At 38.1% G+C, this 20,856-nt stretch overlaps 1 protein-coding gene across 1 annotated transcript in view; it reads right to left on the reverse strand.

Annotated features, from left to right (window-relative positions):
- LOC104631649 (protocadherin Fat 4) overlaps positions 1–20,856 on the reverse strand; it is a 29,166-nt gene that overhangs the window by 5,751 nt on the left and 2,559 nt on the right. The window contains exons 4-24 of the mRNA XM_075750021.1: positions 19,418–20,362; positions 18,298–18,423; positions 17,905–18,162; positions 17,503–17,601; positions 17,230–17,402; positions 16,056–16,204; positions 14,807–15,114; positions 13,914–14,183; positions 13,153–13,290; positions 12,266–12,482; positions 11,105–11,263; positions 10,469–10,620; positions 9,195–9,363; positions 8,076–8,284; positions 6,513–6,689; positions 5,683–5,902; positions 4,411–4,547; positions 3,804–3,947; positions 1,754–1,998; positions 1,176–1,285; positions 310–444 (exon numbers count right to left, since the gene is read on the reverse strand). Coding sequence (XP_075606136.1) covers positions 310–444; positions 1,176–1,285; positions 1,754–1,998; positions 3,804–3,947; positions 4,411–4,547; positions 5,683–5,902; positions 6,513–6,689; positions 8,076–8,284; positions 9,195–9,363; positions 10,469–10,620; positions 11,105–11,263; positions 12,266–12,482; positions 13,153–13,290; positions 13,914–14,183; positions 14,807–15,114; positions 16,056–16,204; positions 17,230–17,402; positions 17,503–17,601; positions 17,905–18,162; positions 18,298–18,423; positions 19,418–20,362 — 4,540 coding nt within the window. The remainder of the gene's footprint in view (positions 1–309; positions 445–1,175; positions 1,286–1,753; positions 1,999–3,803; positions 3,948–4,410; positions 4,548–5,682; positions 5,903–6,512; positions 6,690–8,075; positions 8,285–9,194; positions 9,364–10,468; positions 10,621–11,104; positions 11,264–12,265; positions 12,483–13,152; positions 13,291–13,913; positions 14,184–14,806; positions 15,115–16,055; positions 16,205–17,229; positions 17,403–17,502; positions 17,602–17,904; positions 18,163–18,297; positions 18,424–19,417; positions 20,363–20,856) is intronic.

A 20,856-nucleotide genomic window follows, 5' to 3' on the forward strand; every position in this document is an offset into this window, starting at 1 on the left:
AGCTGACAGCACTGCTCCTCCGTCAGCCCTCTCCAGCTGGCTGCACCGTACCAGGCAAGGGACAGGCAGGTTCCTCCAGCTCCTGCTGTTACATTCTTTTCTGAGACCATAGTAGGGCCCTGTGAGGGTTTGCAGCCTTGGAGGAAGGCTGCAGTTTTTCTCTGCGCAACCTTGACCTTCAGCTTTTCATCTTTCACATCAGACATTTCAGTTAAAGAGAATCATAATTCCTACACTGAGTCGCAAATGCAAAAGATGTGGTCATTGTCCTTGAGCTGAGCTGGAACGTCCTTAAAAGCAAATAGTTACCTGAACGCTGGACTTCTGTGGCAGATGAGAGATTTTCATTTGCTTCAACTAAAATCACATACTGAGAAACTTCCTCATAGTTCAAATTAATTGCTGTTCTCAGCTCACCACTTTTTGGATCCAATCTAAAATGACCTGAAAGGAAAAAATGTGCACCTTTGTTGTTACAGTTATCATTTCACTTGAATCGCTCCTACCTCCTGTGTCTTAGTTACTCTTAGGATGTTTCCAAGGGTCCTCTGCTCTTAAGAATGCAAAATGCAACACTTCCACTGCCTGAGCAGCAAAGGCATCACAGCTGAGGCCCTATCCCAGACCAAACAGACCTTAAACATATACAGGAGCAACAATACTTGGAAAACAGAATTGCAGCTTCTTCTTGTACAACTCCTTTTTCACTAATTACCAAGTTTTCTCTCAGTTTCTAATTATTTCCTTTTTTGTGTGCCAAATGGAGTTGCAGCACAGCTGCAAGCACTGAAGGAGGGCAGATGAGCTGACATGGGTGCAAGTGCAAGGAAATGATAGACTAAAAGCGATTGGCAGAGAGGAAGGTGCTTGCTAACAACAACTTCTATTTTGGTTCCCTCAGCCTGCAAATTATCCTAACTTAAGGCTACAGAAACCCATTTTCTAGCAGGTCGTCACCACCACCTCTTTAGCCAAAGAAGATCAACAAAGTCCATGCTGAAGAGCTCTGAAAGAAATTCTTTGTGTACTTTCTTTAAAAAAAAACAAACAAAAAAAAGAAACATGAAATTTTATCCTTTCTCTCCATTCCTTATTTACACACAACAACATCTGCCACACAAAAGACAGATTATTCTATCTTAGCTATTTTAACTCGTAAGGGAAATACTACTCACCTTTTTCATTGCCAGATACAACTGTATAATCAATCTGTTTTCCTAAAGTTTCAACCACAGTAAAAGTGTAAATTGAAAAATCCACTCCTGTGTTTTCCAAAACAGAAATGCTAAAATAGAAAATAAATGATAAATTGTAATGTTAAATTTCCCAGCAATTGTTTCATTGGCAGGCTTTGAAATTTAACTCTTTAAAAGAGACTACACTGTGGAAAATCGTGCCCCCTCCCCTCTAGCTGTTTGCTAGAGCTCACTGACATTCAGAGTGCAGTGCAAGCCCTACTTTTCTAGCTGGACATTTGTTTATCCTTGAGTAAAGGCTAAGGAAGAATGTTTTATTAGTCTGCAGGACGAAAGGGACAAAGATTCTGGCTTCTAGAAGCTGCACGATAAAGAAATAAAAAAGGCATCATGTTCACAGAACCACTGGCATAGCAGAATTTCCTGGACATTTTGTTTAAAAAAACCTGACGTCCTTTCTTCTGCATGGAAGAATATGAAAATTAGCTTCAACTTTACTATGTTTTCCACCACCTGGAGAATATATACAGTTATATAACTTAATATGAAAGCCTCACCTGATTTCACTCTCGTTAAACTGAGGAACAAATGGACGGTTGTCAAACACATTAAGAGTAATCATAGCAGTGTCATTTAAAGACGGAGAGCCTTTGTCCTTAGCCATCACTGTTAAACGGATCTCTCCAGATCTAGACAGGCTTCCAGTTGTAATTATTTTCCCCTCGCTCGTATCTTCTATCAGGAAGAAGGAGCTGAAGTTTGGATCAGGGAGGATGTAGTACTCAATAAGGCCATTTTGTCCCTGCCATGAAAGGAACACAACTTCGTGTAACTATTGCTTGCAGGACCATGTTATTTCAGTGCCCCAAGTCCCCATAGTACAGGCTTACTGGAGTCTCAATATTTCCGTGCTTAAATGGACAGAGATGTTTTAAATAACTAAAGTGAACTGGGCTCGGAGCTACTTTGTGCTTAAGCTGTAACACAAGAGCACCAGCAGGGGAAAGGGTCAGTGGGTGGAGCCTCCCACCCCCAAATTAATTTTGCTGTTCCAAGATAAGAAAAAAATTCCCATAAGCAATATTGAAGAAAACTACATGCACTGGAAGTACATTTTGAAGGGTAGGATAAACACTGAAACAAGAGATTTGACAACATCTAAATGTCTCTAGTGAATTTGTGGAGAATGGTGAATTTATTTCACGAAGGAAAACTTGGGGTTAGCTAAGGTAGTAGGATGGATGCTGATAAAAGCACGAAGCAGAAGATTCACAAGCAGTTGGCCAGTTGCACACTAAAAATGTGTGGGGGGGGAAAAGTGAAAAAATGTGAAAATAAATTAAGGACACGTGTACAGGGGAGGACAGTCAGAGCAGTGAAAGAGAGTCATCTAAAGGTGTGATGTCAACAAGAATAAGCCAACGTCCCCTGGATCCTTTTCACACCTTGAGGAGAAGCACAGCCTTCCCACTGCTACGAGGGTAATCCCTATTCCTGCCTGCCACAGGAGAGTTGGACACTTTTTACTTTATGCACATCACTTCACTTTCCTGAAACAAGCCATTTTGACAAACCCTGAGGGTTCACTCTATTGCACTTTGTATTTCTGAAAAGCATTGGATTCTGTTCTTCCATGGCTCTGCAGCAGCAGGATCAAACCCTACTACAAACATCTGTTGTCACTAAGTAATCTCTGGATTTATAATTATTTCAGGAACAGAGGAATAGAAACAAAGTCTAATAGTTTCAGTGCTGGACTCTGACCCAGAATCCCGAAAGGATGGCCCAGGGAGGGTGAGTGCCACTCTGCATCGCAGAGGACCAGATGTATTATCTGAAGAATGACTTTCATTAGGGTCTCCAGGCAGATCTCACAGAGTCCAACAACATTCATAAGCAATTTCACTTTTTATATAACATCATTGAGAAAGATGATAAAAAAGGGGTCATTAGATTATTTGCAGCAAAATACCACATCTGCAGCTATTTTAACCAAAATTATGGATGAAGAAATAGGAAGGCACATGCTACACCTACTTTGTTGTCACTTCTAGATGTTTCATCTTTTAAATTATATAATTAGTAATGATGTTGTCATGGTGATCTGGTTGACTACTGGATAGCTCTGCCAGTGTCTGGATACTACTTGATGGGTGCAGTACAGATATATCAAACAAAATTACTTTAAAAAATGGGGAGAGAGAAAATTAGCTGGGGTACGATACTTTAGAGGCGCTTGGTAAGCAGACATTTCCATGTTCAAGCCAGCATATGATTAGCTTTTACAGATTCTTCTACTTCAGAAGTTCAAATAAACTTCACTGGCACTAAATTGCTTCAGTCCTTGTATACTTCCTAAAGACTGATACAACTCCATATAATAAGGGGAAAAATTAAGGCAAATATAGCTGAAGAAGCATGCGCAAAGATAGGGAGTACATCACTGTCAAGGCAGAAACATCACAAGTCCTAATTTCCACTTCCCAGTGCTGTCAGTCAATCAGAATTCCCTTTCTGCTACATTTGGTATTTCATGCCTAGAGAACAGAGAAAAATCTATCTGGGCTGCAGCTTAAAGCAGTGTCAAAATCAAACAGGAGTAGTTACCTGATCTTTGTCGGTAGCGCTCACAGTTATGACATGAGCACCTACAGGATTAATCATGTTTATAGAAGCGGAATAGGAATTCTGAGCAAATACTGGAGCATTATCATTCACATCAATCACTAGAACAGTGACATAAGTAGTTGCCTAGAAAACAAAATGGTTTCATGCATTTTGGAATATTTAGAATGTCTTATTTAGCGATATGTTTCTGTTATTTGCATATGCAACAAAAAGAATTTATTTTCAAATAAAAGAAAATACGGCAGAACCAGAACAATTTGCTGAAAATTACTTTTTCTCCCATGAAAAATTATCATGGCACTTACAGTACTAATAGCAGCAGGTAAGAATTCCAGTTCCTCAGCACAGGTTCGTCCACAAACAATTCAGGGTCAAATTCTACCATGCATTGTTATGAAGTATTTCAACTATTTATGAGGAGAATACTGACTCAGCATGGGCAAAGGTCACAAAAGTCTGACCCTAAACACAGTTAGGTGACTAATTTATTCTACACAATAAATGTCTTTGATAGATCTCCCTCCCACTAGTTCAAAATTCACTCTGAATAGAAGAGTCACTGTTTGTAACAATAATGCTCTTTTACCTGATGGAAAGGGGCAGATTTATTGTTGACTGCATTCACTGTAAGGTTGTATTTGTTCATGGTTTCATAGTCTGGAGAGTTCTTTATCTTAATGTTGCCATGTATTTCATCTATTTCAAATGTATTTCCTCCATCACCTGAGATACATTTAAAGAAGCATTATCAATGAATATATCTTAGAAGCACATCATCAACTACACTGTCAAATTAAATGTTTATGTGTGTCTTGAACTCATTAAAACAAGTTTTTAAATATCATATAGATAAGGTAGAAGAAAAACAAGCTATTTTGAGTGGATGAGTGCTTGAAACGTCAGCCAACAGAATAGCTTAAGTTTTGCAGATACATCTGTCACACTCAAAAAAGTGACCATGCTAGAGGCACACAAATGATGATGGCACACTGGAGTTCTGGGGCAAATCTCTGGAAGCAAGTTTCTCCAAGCCTATGCAACACTTAGAGGAGATCAGAGCTGTTTCCCAGGCACTTTTACAGTCCTATGACTCTCTGTATGTTCAGTCTCATGCTTGCTGGTTGCAACAGTCATGAAAGGACTGTAGCAAGACGGTGCTCCCACCAAGATCTCTAAGAGGGGATGTCACTGAATTTCTTCTGTCTCTAATGAAGGTGGACTGAGTGGCGCACAGATCTAAAGAGAAATCAGTTTGCCAGAAGACCTGGCAGTGACTTTTCCTAGTTTTGGCCACCTTTGTCCAAAGCCACCTCAAGGTCTGTATGCATATTGGAAATAAAAGACTCTCTATACATATCGCTCTTGATGGTCCATACAACAAAAACAACTATTTCAGTTCCTGCAGGCTTTAGTCCAGAGGAATCTAAATCTCCATCTCTGTCGGATTTAGGGGCAGTGGCAAAAAGGGCACGCTCTTCTCAACTGTAATGCCATCAGCTACCACAGTTAAATGTGACAGGAAGCACGAATCAGAGCTCTCAGTCACTGCAGTTCACAAGCTGGCACATTCATGTAAAAGGAAATTGAAAGCACTTAATAGCCTAGGCAGAGATCTGTGGTAGCAGAGTACAACTAAAAGCATAACAATTTGTAGTTTCTGCAAAAGAAGCTCCTACTCAATCGGTTTGAAAGTTGTACGAGCATAAATTAGTAAAATACCAAGCCAGGTGACAGTGAACCTTCTTGGCTTATGTGGAAAGGGGTTAGGAGGTAACACAGGTAATGCTATGTATGCTTGTAACATTATAGACAACAAAGTGGCAGTTGTTCCCAGTGCAGTGAGAGAATTCCTTGTTACCTGTAAGGCTATACAGAACAAAGGCATTATCTCCTGTGTCTCTGTCTGTTGCTGTCATTTTTCCAACTATGAATCCCACAGGTGCATTTTCATTTACACTAAATTCAGGCACTGGATCAAAGACAGGTGGACAGTCGTTAACGTCAATGATCTTTATGACAACTGTGCAGTATCCTCTTTTCTTCTCAGGGATTCCATCATCTTCAGCATATATGACTACCTGTAAGGTACACAATTATTGGAAATGAGAAATAATACAAATAGGTACTTGCATAAGGATTAAAAAAATCTTGATGAATATTAAACTTTACATTTCTAAGAATACTCCAAAGTCAAATTCTGAATTCACCTCAAAATGATTATTGAAAACTTAAGGACTATTTGGTCAATAAAGAAGTCTTTGTGTATAGAACTAACAAATTCACCAATATTTTTGCTTGACACAAAATAAGATCATAAAAATATCCAGCAGTGGCAGCAACAATAAAGAAGATTAACCAAGAATCATATCTGCAAGATCTCAGTCCTGTACAGATTCAAGCAAACAGCCCTGAACACGAGCTCTCGTCGTGAAGTTAGTTATTTACGTGCTGAGTGTTTGAGAGTTTGTGGGATGGATGAACAATGTGCCTTGCTTGAATTTCATTATAGTCTAAAGGCACTGTCTTGCTTTAATAATGCATTCACATCTTGAGATGCTCATATTCTAAAACAATGCATAAAACGTTCAAGTACTATCAAGCTAAACAAAACCAAAAGTCTCACCTGTTATCCAAGGGACAGAAGAAGAGTTCTGAATAATGAAAGGACTTAAGAAATCTAAAGCAAACCTGATACTCTGTAGGTTCCTCTTCATAATCAAAGGAGACAGTGGAATACAGAATTCCAGTTGCTTCATCTATCCTGAATTTTGGTCCACCACTGAGAATGCCATATGTTAGGATACCATTTCTGCCTGTATCATTATCCTGAGCTTTCAGCTGCACAATCTGAGTAGCAGGTAAATTCTGTGGATGAAGAACAGATTGAGGCTGTCAGAGACTTTAGTTAGCTGCAGTTTCTTGAATTATGTGAAAGGGGAGAAGTAACAGACACCGTATACACTTACAATAGTATAGACATTTTAAAATCAAAATTACACAACTCATTCAGCACAGTAAGAAAATCTATTGTTTTCTCGAATTTACGGAGAAGAACTATTTCCTCCCCCATGTCTCTACCTACAGCAGCAATTTTCAGGAAGAAAAATCACTGTAATTTCAAACAGGCCAAATCTTAACCTCAAGCATCTGGCTGTTGAGAAATTATTCATGTTTAACAGCTTCTATTCCTATGAAACTTGATGGATGTTCTCAACTTCAAAAGCATGTTTCTTTCTGAACACTATTTAGCTAATAACTACTCTTTTTAAAAATACAAAAATCTATTTTTTCCTTTTTAAAACTGTTATTTGCTTTACGATTAACAGTAAATATCAGTGTTTCACTTGCACGGCCATTTGAGACCTGAACATCCAGCAATCCTGCATCCAGCAATTCCTCCTGTGTAAATATTTCACGTGGAAATCAATTTTTAAGGTTGGGAAATGTGATTCCAACTCTTCTCCATTAAACTAACTGGGAACATTAAAAGTAGGCGTAATAATTAAACCTGTGTTTAGCTCAACATTAGAAATGGACTAGATTTTAAATCAGTTGTGGCTGTTAAAGAGAATGTGAGTGAGTCAGCTGGAAATCTCAAAGGCAATATATAAAATATAAACATGATCGATGCATTTCTTTTTTAAAAAGTAGTTAGCAGATTAAAGCGTAAAAAGTATTTGAAAATTGAAGAGTGAAGTGTTGAGCTAGATGCTTTTGCATAATTAAATGCTGTGGCTTCTTTTGTAGGCTATCATAACATAACAGCCACAGACCAAAATCTGGCTTGCCTTCTGCCACCAATTAGTGTCAGGAAGAATCACAACAGATTGCACATGAGCAAGAGGAGAAACATTGCTAAATCAGAGACTTTTGCTTGCTACTTCTCTGTATGAAGCTCCCTTACAGAAGGCTGAGGGAGAGTCTATGAGGTGCCCAGCACATCCATTGGATTTTGAAGGCACATGAATATTCTCTGTGTACAAGTGTGCAAAATGGAGTGGCTGGTTTTCTTTCATGGAGCCCGTTATTAGTAAAAAGATTCATTTTTCCTTCAGTATGTCCACACTTCTACACCATTCTCTTTGTGTATTGGGATTTTCAGCTTAAAATAAACCTTAAAACATCATATGGCAGAACAGAATGGCAAGTCTGTCCAGTTCCAGAACGTTTATTTGTATACTCACCAAAAGTTTTTTTTTTATTATTTTGAGGATTTATTTTTGTGATTCAGTTTAGATGACAATTTCTTACCTCTTTCAATCTTTGTTCTAGTAGAGGCGATGGGAAAACCGGAGGGAAATCATTTTCATCGATAACTTCCACATTCACGGAAACTTCATTAAATATGCTAGCATTAGATGAATCTATTGCTCGCACATTGAAAATGACTGGAAAATCTTCCAGGGTCAAATTTTTTCTTGTTCTTATGATACCAGTGGATGAACTGATAGTGAAATACCCTGTTTAAAAAAAAAAAAAAAAAAAAAAGAAATTATTCTGTTTTAGATTTTATTAAAACTGAAGATACGAACCCTTCAATGCAAACTATACATTATGTATACGAATATCATATGTTACAGTATTCTTCAAGGAACAAAATAAAACATGGATTTATGAGAATGTCAGATGTATCCAGGGCTGTAATTAACAAAAACAAACAATTCAGAAGGTCAGATGGGAACCAAAGGGGAGAAGTTCACTCCACCACTCTCCAGTCAGAAGGTCTTCCCCTTCCTCTGAAGCAGTCAGAGATGATTTTCCCTGTTTCAGTCAGAAATTATTTTATTTCCTATGAAGTCCTGTTCTTGCTGAAGATGTGAAATTCTGCAAATAACTTCAAAGAGACAACAACTTCACACAAAACGTTTTACAAAAAAAAACACAAAGTGGCTACGTTTGATGATACAACAAAATCAGCTTAGTAAAAAAAGGCACATGACAAAGCACTGATCCAGTTGATCCCATGTAAACTCACTCTACGTGTTCACGTTTGTTAAGAAAGTGGTGCTGAGTTAGTTTTTCTACCAGCAGTCTTTATGCTGAATTAGGTATTCTTCCTCCGCTCACTGTAACTTTATGCGTGATCAGGTACCACCTGATCTTCCTGTGGCAGATATAAAAAAGCTTAGAGCTGGTGCAGTCAGCTCTGTATCACGTGGCTCTAGCTAATCTGACAGAAATTCAATCACGTGACCACACCTGATCCATATCAAATTTGTACCTCTGGTTGATACGTATGCACTATTAATTGCTGTAGAACTGAGATAAAAGCAAAAGGAGAGGGAAAAGAAACAATCCAAAAGCTAAGTGCTCTGCAGCGCTAGTTGTTTAACACGCCCTCTTCCTTGTTATTTCAGATAAAGAGCTTACCCTTTTCGTCTCCAGATACGATACTGTATATCACAGGGACTTTATGCAACGCACTGATCTGTACAACAAATGTATCTGGCGGTGCCTTCTCACTCAGAGGAGCAGGCTGATAGACTGCTTCAGAGAACACCGGGAAGGAAAAGTTGATGGGAGCTATTGTTATTGACACCTGCAGAGAAAAGGACATGACCACAGGGGTTACGTTTTCAGGTTTAGCAGGCTGTTCTATTCAGGTATGCAGCAGCAGAAGGCCAGAACTTTGTCATTAAGAAAAAGCCTATGATTGCTGCATGCTGAGTTTGACACATTAGTGTCTTGAAGGCAGCAAAGGTTAGTGAAAAATGCCAGCAACCTCATCAATTTAGGTTCACCTGCATGCTTTCCTTAAATATAGAGAGGGATTCCAGTTCATCACATAGCATCACATTTCAAATGACTTGTCTAGCTAAACAGCTCTCAGAGAGAGGTACTGATCTGTATTTGCAGCAATTTCTTCCACTGGAGAATGTATGACCAAAGCAGGAGCTTGTAAGTACAATATTTTAAAATCATTATAACTGACTTTATACATGAAAAAAGGTGACAGGTGGTAAATAAATAATGCCTACTGCTTCACAAAAATAAACGTAATTTATTTCTAAGTGATGCCAAACAGCTGCTGTCCAATGCTCTCAAGAATGATGGCTCCTAAGTCTACATTTTAAGGTTCTGTTGAATATAATTTTCTACATGTCTTTATCCATATACATTTCTAGTCTTTTTTTTTTTTTTGAATTCTGCTAAGCTGTGATACCTAGTGGCAAAAGATCACCAGCCAGTTATAAGCACTGTGTAAAAATATATTTCTTTTATCTTCTTTACATTTCTCAGTTTTCAATTTAGAATTTATTTTTTGTTATTTGCTGTCTCCTGTTTATTCTATCACGTGCTTCCATTACATCCCCTCTGACTCTCCCACTCTTTGACCTTACATAGAAGTCTGCACTCTAATCTCCCTCACAGTTTAGAGCTTCTGCTTTCCTCTTCTAAAAGGGAATGATGAAAACACTGACGGGTGGCGTGCCAGCAATTGCTATATAGCAGCATAACTTTGTAACTATTACCATCTTGTATGCTGTTCCTGAAACAGAAGCAGGACTCTGACATTCTGATTCCTGTTTTGCATAGTTTTGCCTCACTAATATCCATTTCCTGGTACAGTTACACTCAGTTTAGGATAAAACAATCTGGAGAATAAACTGCGCAAGCAGACATTAAGGTAAAAATTTTAGTACCTTTACAGAAGTTGAAAGAGGTGGCAGACCCAAATCCGTAGCGGTGACCATCAAGGAGTAATACAGGGGATCAGTCTGTTTGGATAAGTCTCTTGTTAACGTGAGTTCTCCTGTGGTGCTGGAAAGACTGAAGAGGCCTTCTGAGTTTCCACCTGAAGACAGAAAAACAAGCGTTAGAGAGGTTCAACAGAGCCAGCAGAGACAAGCAACCGCATTTTATGTCCAGTATTTAAGAGACATGCGCTGAAATCCTAATCTGTATATGTGATTTGGAGCAAGACACCTGGCCTCTCTTGATTCTGCGTCTGTGTCACAGGATCATTTGGGCTGGAAGGGCCCTTGTGAGACCTCTAGTCCCACCTCTTGGCTCAAAGCAGGGTCATGAATAAATTCAGATCATGTTGCTCAAGGCTTTGATCCATTCGGTGCTGAAAACCTCCAAGGACAGCCTCTCCGGGCAACCTGTTCCAGTACTTAGCTATCCTCATAGACAATTTTCTCCCCCTCTTCTATCCAGTCAGAACCTGTCATTTCAATTTATGACCATTATCTCTCATTCTCCGGTCACACAGCTTAATTGAGCGGTATGCAAGTACCCCAGTAGTAAACACCCATAAGATTTTTTTTCTAACATACCTGAGATATTGTAGAAAATGCCTTCATCATAATCCTTGCTTTCATCTCTTGCATTGATGTCTACTACCAGTGTGCCAGCTGTAGAATTGTCTAGAAGGATCCGGTAATACGAGGGCTTGTCAAATACGGGTCCTTCTTCATTAACGTCTTCCACGGTAACTAAGACAAGAAGGTCCACGTCTGAGTGTAAACATGAGTTTCACCTAAACGATTACAAGCTATTTCTTCAGCTAATATAAACCAGCACAGCTCCTCTGAATTGAGTTGGAGCTTTTTCAATTTAAACCAGATGGCAACGTTGTTTTCTGTACTTCAAAACGCTTGCCTTTGTGGATTAAATTATTTACTGCTCAAGCAATAGTTTCCCACAACGGCTGCACTGCTGGCCAGCACGCTGTCGCTACTATCTGTCATGAATAAAATCATCTTATTGTTTCGCTGGGCTCCCTTCTGCGTCCGTATTCATCTGGTGTCTCTAGTCTCTGGTTTAGATTGCAAGTGTCCTGAGACAGGATTGTTTAGTTTTATATTTGTACATGACCTGGCACAATAGGGTCATGGCACACAATCGGTGAAGCTGCCTGTATAGTAACATAAATAACACAGAACAACAAGTAATGGGACCACCACTTCCAGTCATACTGATCAAAACCAGGGCTGGCCAAAAACTAGGATACCAACCTCACAGAAATCTTTTATGTTGTGTTGGGGAAAAAAAAAAAGGATTATTTTTTTTCCCCAGGAAAAAAAACAACAGCAACTAAGTACTGTTATTTTAACAACACTAAAAAACATTTTTTTTACCACCCTAGAAGCAGGCTTTCTGTAAACAAGCAGAAAAAGAACCGAATTATGGTTTTGGAAACCTTTTCAATCAAAATTTCAATAAGTACTCAAAAAATGCCACAGAAAAATTTGTGAATACATTGAAATAAGTAATGTCAGTTTGTGTGAAAAAAATCTTCCTTTTTCACATGCTAAAACATTTTTTGAGAAAAACTTTGATCTGGCTATAGTCAAAAGGTCCCATCATAATTTCTGATAATTTACTTTAGCAGAACATATTACTACTGAAGGCTATCTTTATGCTTTATAATTACACATGCTGAAATATTCCCCAAGGGAAATGAAAGTAAATTTTCTGTGGTAAACTAGAGCTACCTGTAATGTTTGCTGTGTCCTGGAGATATGGCTCTTCAGGATTGAAAGCTTTCAGAATAAACATATACTGGGAATGACTTTCATAGTCCAGAGGTTGAAGAGTTGTAATATTTCCAGAAAGTTCTCCAACATGAAAAGAAGAAGCCTCTCCAATTATGGTGTACTGAATAATAGCATTGGGCCCTATGTCTTCATCTGTAGCTGCTGCACTCACAATCTAAATGAGGAAAAAAAAAAACCAAATCCAAACCCCAAAACAAAACCACCAGGTTTAGAGTAGAACAATGCCAGTGGCAAAACATACACACAGGACTGGATTTAACTATATAGTGTTTGCTGACTGTATTACTCATATGGCCATTAATTGCATTGCTAGAATAAAGACATAGCATATAGCAGGGGTGGTTACAGATGTTACAGACTCTTAGATGGTACCTCTTCCCTTGATTCCTGGAAACCATTAGTTCACATCTGCAAGGCAGATATGGAGCCAGAAACGGATATACTGGGAGAAGACAGAAAACTATAAGAAGAGGGGAATGGTGGATATGTGCACAACACCGGCAGCATCTTTAAAACATGCTGCCCGTAGGTCCTCTGAAAACTAGATCCAAGCAGCGTGGCATCACTGCTTAGGGACAGGAGGGAAAGGGAGAGCGGCACAAAAAGAGCTTTAGGAAGAGTCAGTGGGATAGGTGCTCCACTGTCGTATAAAATGAAAATGCTGTGTGATTTTACAGACTCCACAAAGTAAAAAAAAAAAAACAAAAAAAACCCCAAAAAAACAGAGTTCATCAATGCACAGTCATCACAGATTACTACCACTTCCAAGTTTACATAAAAAAAACCAACTGCAGAACGGTCTATTTATTCTTAATGCCACATACCACATGTGGAGGCTCATTCTCTTTTACGGTCACGGAGTATGATTTCTGGGGGAACACTGGTGGGTTGTCATTCACGTCTTCTACCATGATGCTTAGAACTAAGCTTGCAGATTGAGATGGTTTGCCAAAATCAGTGGCCTGTGAAGAAACAACTAGTTGTTAAATGCAGCACTACATTAAGGAGTATTACTTAGTATTTGTACATGATGGCCAGTGCTGGAACACTTCTTTGTATGCACAATAATTTATCTGATTAATAACAGTAAAAATCAATTAAATCAGCTAGAATAGATACCCACATGAACATTGGATGAAACTTCATGCTTTCACTTTTTCTTTTTAAAAAAAAAAAAAAAAGCTTTGAAATCTGTATTTTAAAAGGGTCTAAGTACATATATTTTGAAAAATGAAAAAAGTAAGGGAAAGGGACAAACAACATGGATTGGCAAAGCAGTAAAAGCAATACAGCAGTATGGCAGCTACATGGTCTAAAACGGACTCAGGAATGCTTTGCAGATTTCACAGTAAGCTATCATATGTGACTATGACCTTTAAGGTCTGATCTTCACGGGTCATTTATTCACTATTAGCAATTTACACAGCAGAAAAAAAAGCTCTGGGTGCAAAACATAAACAGTTGAAATTCATCAATGAATTCTAATAGAATTCACTAAGATTAAGTGTTTTTCTTGTGATGATTCAGTATTTTCTATTTTTTATGTTGAGAATTTAGTGAACTGGCATCAAATTTGTCAACTTACTATTATTTTCAATTCATAACTGTCCATCATCTCTCTGTCTAAGGATTTTTTTGTCATCAGCTTGCCAGTAGAACTGTTAATATGGAACACTCCAGCAAAATCATCTTGCAGAGAGTAGCTTATAAGTGCATTAACTCCTATATCCAGATCAGTAGCTGAAAATACACCCAAGTCTAGACTAGCTACATTCTCAGGAGCTGATAGTTTAGTTTGAACCGATGTTGAGAAAACTGGAGAATTGTCATTGATGTCATTTACTTTCACAGTTACCTGTATTTAAAAAGAAAAAACAAGAAAAACAAGACAAAAAAGAAAAGACATATTTGAGCTGTGGAAACAGTATCCAAAGGCAATTTTTGATATAACTTAATCTATGGGAAACCTATAGGAAAAAAAACAATCAAACACCACCACAAAAACCAAAAAGGGATAAATAACAACTTAAGCATTTTGCAGCATTTGAGCATTTTTGCAACTTCAGCACCTCAACATTTTTATTTTTTTTCATTCTCAACTGTTACAAGTGAGATAACGTATACTCTAACTGGAAGAGACGAGCAGGATTAATAACCTGGGCCTTTTTGGCTCATCTCCTTCATGTATTTGACAGAACTATGCACAGAATCAGTGTCTGTGTTAATCAGTTTCTCTGGTTATGGGTTGTTCACAGAGGAACTCTCAGGAAGTGATGCAATTTATGAAGTTGACAATATTTCAAGATCATAATATGTCCTCAGAAAAAAAAAAAAGGGAAATTAAATAAAAGGCTCTCAAAACCCTCATGCTTGCCTAACAGGTGACACTTACCTGGATATCACTTGATTTTTTAATATATTTTTTAAAATATTTTATATTCCTTTTTAAAAATTAATTTAAAATGCAGTATACTGTACCAAAGCAACAGCTGTATTGGGTGGCACCACAGAATCAACAGCTTCTGCAATGATGCTGTATAAGTCGTTGTCTTCTCGATCTAGCTTGGCAAGAGCCACAATGTCTCCTTGGTCACTAACAGAGAACTTGTCACTATGAGATTTCAGAGAGTACGCTACTTGTACAGCTATGCTTCCAGTCAGAGCCTTCACAGAGCCAACAGCAGTCCCAGCTGGTTGTTCTTCTTGAATGCTGAACTCATAGCTGGAGCTATCAAAAGTCAGGCCGAAGCTAGTGTCGTTTACCAGCAAGTAGAGAGTAACAGAGGCTAACAAGAGAAAACAAATTAAAATAATGAAGTTGCTGCTAAAATAATCCTGACCTGTGCTCTATATCCCTGAATTTTTAAGGAACTAATAGAAAATGACAGAAACCCACATGTAGGAAAGAGGAATGAGAAGGAAAAAAAAAAAATCAGTAGTAATAAAGATTAATATGTAACACATTATGTAACACACACGATGCCTTTTATACCTAACTAATGTTCCAGAATAGCCCCACTTCACTGATTGCAGAAGTGTTGCTTCAGTATGATAGCAGAGCAAGGATCACCAAGTTAATGGTATACACAGGTGTTTTCCACTCCTTAAAAATCTTACGTTAAATTGCTTTGTAACAGAAGAGAAGGGATATACGTAAAACCACAAGTGCAAGTTCTGTTGTGGCTACTCATCCTATTTAAGAAAAATCTGTTGTTTCTCTTGTTCCTGATAAATGAAAGCTAACCACTAAAAATACATTAAAAAGTTACAGAAAATACCATGCGACTGAGTATTTTTTGAAAGAGCAGAATCTTGTCTGAGGGTTATTTGCCAGTTTCTAATTTCTTTAAATGTTCCTAACTCTAAGATGATAAAGGAAAACTGAAAGAGACACACACATTATCAGTATTATTTTAATATATCTTTTTAGAGTGGCTACTACTGTGAAGTCCTGGGTTTTGCACCATAAGCACCACTGCAAGAAATACAAAATGGTATTTCTAACCAAAATTATTAAACCAAGCTTGCTTTCTGTTCATATGATCAGCTGGGAGGAAATCAAAGGGTAAAAAGCAAATATTCATCATTGCTGAAATGTAACATGGAGTCTAGCCCTAATTCATTTTGACTCGACAACGATGGGATTAATTTCAAATGTCAATGTTTGCAAAGGTTACGTTTATGTGGGAAGGGAAAAAAACCCAGAAGGTGAAAAGACATAATTTACCATTTGCAGTAAGCTGAGGAACTCCATGATCAGCAGCAGTAACTATCAGTGTAACAACTGTGTCAGCTGTGATGTGGTCCAAGTTACTGCTGAGGGTGATTTCTCCAGTGTGGTTATTTATACGGAAATCATCAGAATGGTTCACAAAGCTGTGTTAAAAAGAAATCAGTATAACGTTCATATTAATGATGTTGGAAGTACCATCTACTTACTGTTATTTCTGTAACAAGCACTCAACAGACAGTGTGTGCCTATTTATAAAGAATGGCCAAGCAACAGGTTTTAATCGCTGTGTCATTAGCCTAAACATATTGGCCTTTTTATTTCCAAGTATGATTCCATCATGAAAAAAGATAGCATTCATGCCTTCCATTCCCATTATACCCCAAGCCTTTGATCTTCCCACGAACAGAAGGCAGATATTACACACTCAGCTGTATGTTCAGCAATCTAAGAAATCCAGGTGAAATTCCTCTGAAGACTGCAGACCTGCTAAATCCTTAGTGGTCTGCAAACTCTCACAGGTAACTGTGTTGCTCACAAGAAAAAGCAATGTGTTTAAGGTAAAATGCCATCTCATAATTAAAAATATTCTCTTTCCAGACACTAGTTTTAAAGACCCACAGTTTGCCAATTCATTGATCTGTCCTTCAGAATCTATACTTTTCATGTCAAGGTATCCTGGTATTTTCTATGGCTCATCCAAAAAATATCTTTTTTTTTTTTTTATGCATAGTACATTACGAAAGTTAGTATTTCTGGATCTCCTTCCAGCAGACAGAAGATGTGTGAAAAGACAGTCATTCTCAGAAATTCATTTACTTCCTACTCAAACTCCAACATACTATTCAAAATTTCAGAAATTCAAACAACTCTTGGCTTTTGGTTCTTATTGATAAGTTTATAATTTGATTGCATTCTCTTTCTGATGGCATACTCATGATTTGATAAACTCTAAAACTCTCTTTTGTGAGATGTGATGACTCTCCTTTTTCCCAAGTTCAAAAATCATTACAGATTACAACACTTGTAAAATCTCTGTGAACAGTTCTTATCTTCTTATTGACCAATAAAAATACTTTGTGAGAAGTAAAAATACCTTTCTGGGTTTTTTGTTTGTTTGGTTGGTTGGTTTTTTTTACAAAAGATACTTATCAACCTCATAGAAATTTACCTGTACGAAACAACAGAATTGATCCCAATGTCAAGGTCAGTAGCAGACACGGATAGTACAGATGCTCCTTCTTTTGCTGTTGCCACGCGTACACTAGCCGAGTATTGTGCTTTCGTAAACTGAGGAGGGTTATCATTCACATCTAACAGTTGAATGCTGACATATGTGAAACTCTGGCATGTGACAGGAGAAAACCATGATTCAGAAAACGCACGGACACTTAAATTTATGAATAGAAGTTGCACATAAAGAATAGCGTGTCCTCTCTATTACCTGCCTTTGAGGTACTCCGTTATCAGATGCCACCAACAGCAGCTCATACTTCTCTTTAGTTTCTCTGTCTACGTTGCCATTAACCAAAATGGTTCCATTCTAGAGAAGGAAAGATGGTTCAATGCACGGATCATTTTGACAGGTCCTGTACACAGAGATCTCGAAAGAGATGAGGGATTGAAATCCTCTGCTCTCCTTTGGACAAATATAGTTCAGATTCCAAGCAACATCTGACCAGTTTTTAGATATTGACCTTTATTTCCAAACTACAGAGCACATGCTGGTTTTGATATGTGCTAGAATGGTTACTGCCTACTCTTTTTACCTGATGTACCTTACTATGTCAAGTAACTTCATGAAAAGCAGTATCTAAATATTGTTTTCAGCATATCAAATCCTTACCTGTTGGATGCTGTATGGATTATCCCCATCCCCAGCTGATAAGTAATAAGTAATTCGCGCATTGTCTCCCTCATCCAAATCAGTAGCAATCACATATCCAACTGTAACAGGAGCACCCAACACATAATCTCCTTCCCAAATCACAAAACTGTATGGCTGCGCCTGAAACTCAGGGTTATTATCATTGACATCCAGAACAGTGATGTGGAACAAGGCACTTGAATTAAGCCCATTCGTTTCAGCATCAACTGCCCATACCTGCCAAAGAAAGAAACAAAATGGAATTTTAGTTGACTGCATTGCCATTTTAACCATCTGATGAAGATACAAAAAAGGGTTTGAGGGAATGAAGTAGATATGAGCCAAAGCTGCAGAGTCTGTCCCCAAATTTACTTGTAAAGTGAACGCAGGTGTAGTCTCCCTGTCCAGTTCTGCGTCATTCCTTAATGAAAGTATTCCGGGGATATCCACAGTAAACAAAGTGCTGTTGTGAATAAAGTGTCCCTGGGAAAATCCAGCCTAAAAAGAAAAACATAGTTTATTTAAGATTAAAATGATGAAAAAAATAATCTTATTAATACCTGACATTTCTGTAGGACTTCTCATTACAGAAGTACAAGTGCTTTGCAAGGTTTAATAGATGAAATTTTGCACCCTGAGCTCTGGAAATAATGGACTTTGGCAAACAGAAACTGGGATTTGCCTATCTGGGTCCTACACATTCCCTCCCTAAAGCTCTCTAAGATCAGTCTCCATGATGCGAGGAGCAGCAACACAGTTCAGTGGAGTCTGAACTGGGAGAAGCATTTATGCTTCTTTAAAACTCATGGAGCAAGAATATTATAGCATATCAGAAATCTCTCCTTCCAAACCAGCTCCCTGGTGCCATGGCTACATATGGAATTTCTTTATAAAACAAGGGTAGAAAGAAACACCTTTTTATAAAGCAGAATGAAATTGTGTAATTTCCTATTAAAGAAGAAGAAGAAACTATATCAGCTTTACAATTGCCTCTCTCCCTGATTAAGCTGATACTAAAGGCAGGTTGACTGCATTACAGAAATGCACTAACAAATATTCTCAGATAGAAGGAAGTTACCAAGCAATATTAAACCAGAGTTGATTATTTTGATGAATAAGCAATAATACAGAACTTAAAAAAACCCACAAAAACAGAACAACTGTTTTCTGTCTGGTGTGACATACGTGCATTCATCTCATATGCATGTGCACAGAAACAAACAACTTTTTCTGTCCTGGATTACATAAGTATAGGGAGAGAAGCTCTCCTTAGCTTCTCTGATATAGCCAGTAAACTATTTCGTACAAGGTCTTAACTTCCTTGGTTAAGGAGGTTTTATTGCTGGCTCCATAGAAAGCAAGATGAAGTTCTTGTGACCCAAAACGTACTTATTGCCAACCGTTTGCCCATTTACTACTATGCTTTTTTGCAGATTAATAGAGAAAATCATGTTGTTCTGATTTAGCAGGATGAGATTAATTCGGTACCTACCTCATCCTTGTCAGTAACACTGAACGTGTAGATAGGACTACCCTTTTGTAGGTTTTCAAACACAAATATATCATAAGCTGCCTGATTAAATTCTGGTGGGTTATCATTGACATCTAGTACGTGCACAACAACAAGTGTTTTAGTGCTGAGACTTGGCTGCCCTCCATCTGATGCCTCCACTTCTAGTTCAAATTGCTTTATGGTTTCATAATCCAGCTGCTGGCTCAGGCTGAGTTGGCCTGTGGTCAAATTGACAAGAAACACTGGCAAGGAGGTTTGAGGTTGCTGGCTGACAATTCTGTACTTCACGAGAGCGTTGGCCCCAGCGTCCAAATCAGTAGCAGATACTGTTAGCAGAGTCCTTCCAACCGCTTCGTCTTCAGGGACAGTCACTGCATATCTACTTGATGAGAAGACTGGAATGTTGTCATTCACATCGTCAATGATGACAGTCAAATTGAGAGCTGTAGACAGCACGGGTTGGCCTTGGTCACTGGCAATCACTGTTAAGTTATAGAAGCCTTGTTCTTCTCTGTCCAAAACCTTTTCCAGCAAAATTAAACCTGAGGTGTCAATATCCATTTTTCCTTCTCCACCTTTCAGAGTATAAACCACTAATCCGTTAAAGCCTTCATCCACATCCGTAGCTGACACAGTGGTAATACTAGTTCCCGCTGGCATGTTCTCCGGAATAGTAATGGTAGGATTGGTTATACCAAACATCGGCCTGTTATCATTGACATCTGTAACTTTGATAAACACTGTAGCATAGTCAGCAGCATTTCCATCTGACAAGGAAATATTCAGTATGTAATTATTCTGGGATTCATAGTCCAGTTTGGTTTTTGTTGAGATGATTCCATTGTCATCGATGTCAAACGTAGCAGATTCTGTCAGTACTTGAAATGTAACTGGTATATGGGGATTTAAAGACACGTACTCTACCTGTGTAAGATACAGCATATTTTCTGTAAGTGAATTCAAAGCAATAAACCACTGTCTAAAAAAGAATAATGGTTTTAACTATGTCTAAACTTATTTTACTAATTTTATTCATTAAAAGTAGTAAGAATCAAACCACAATATACATAAAATACAGCTGAAGAGGACTGCCTTTTATTGGAACATCTCTAATACAGAAATGTAAATAGGTGTAATACTTAATAAAAATAAGAGACTGCACTTTAACCTTTGGTTCTGCCTTTCTTTATAAAAAGAAAAAAAAATAACTAACTCAGCCAATAAATCTAAACTAAACTGCATTATCTTCTCTCTGCTTTGGTATCAGACCTCCCATCTGTCTTCAGAATTGCATCTAAGAAGGAGCCATCACAGTGCACTCTAGTGGCCCACTTGTCTGAGCAATTTTTGATCAAAATGAGGAGCAAGTTCTAGAGCCTTCTTTGAAAATGCATTTATGAGAGTTCTCTGATGGGAAG

Source organism: Balearica regulorum, chromosome 3 (assembly GCF_011004875.1).
Source record: "Balearica regulorum gibbericeps isolate bBalReg1 chromosome 3, bBalReg1.pri, whole genome shotgun sequence".
Lineage (NCBI taxonomy): Eukaryota > Metazoa > Chordata > Aves > Gruiformes > Gruidae > Balearica > Balearica regulorum.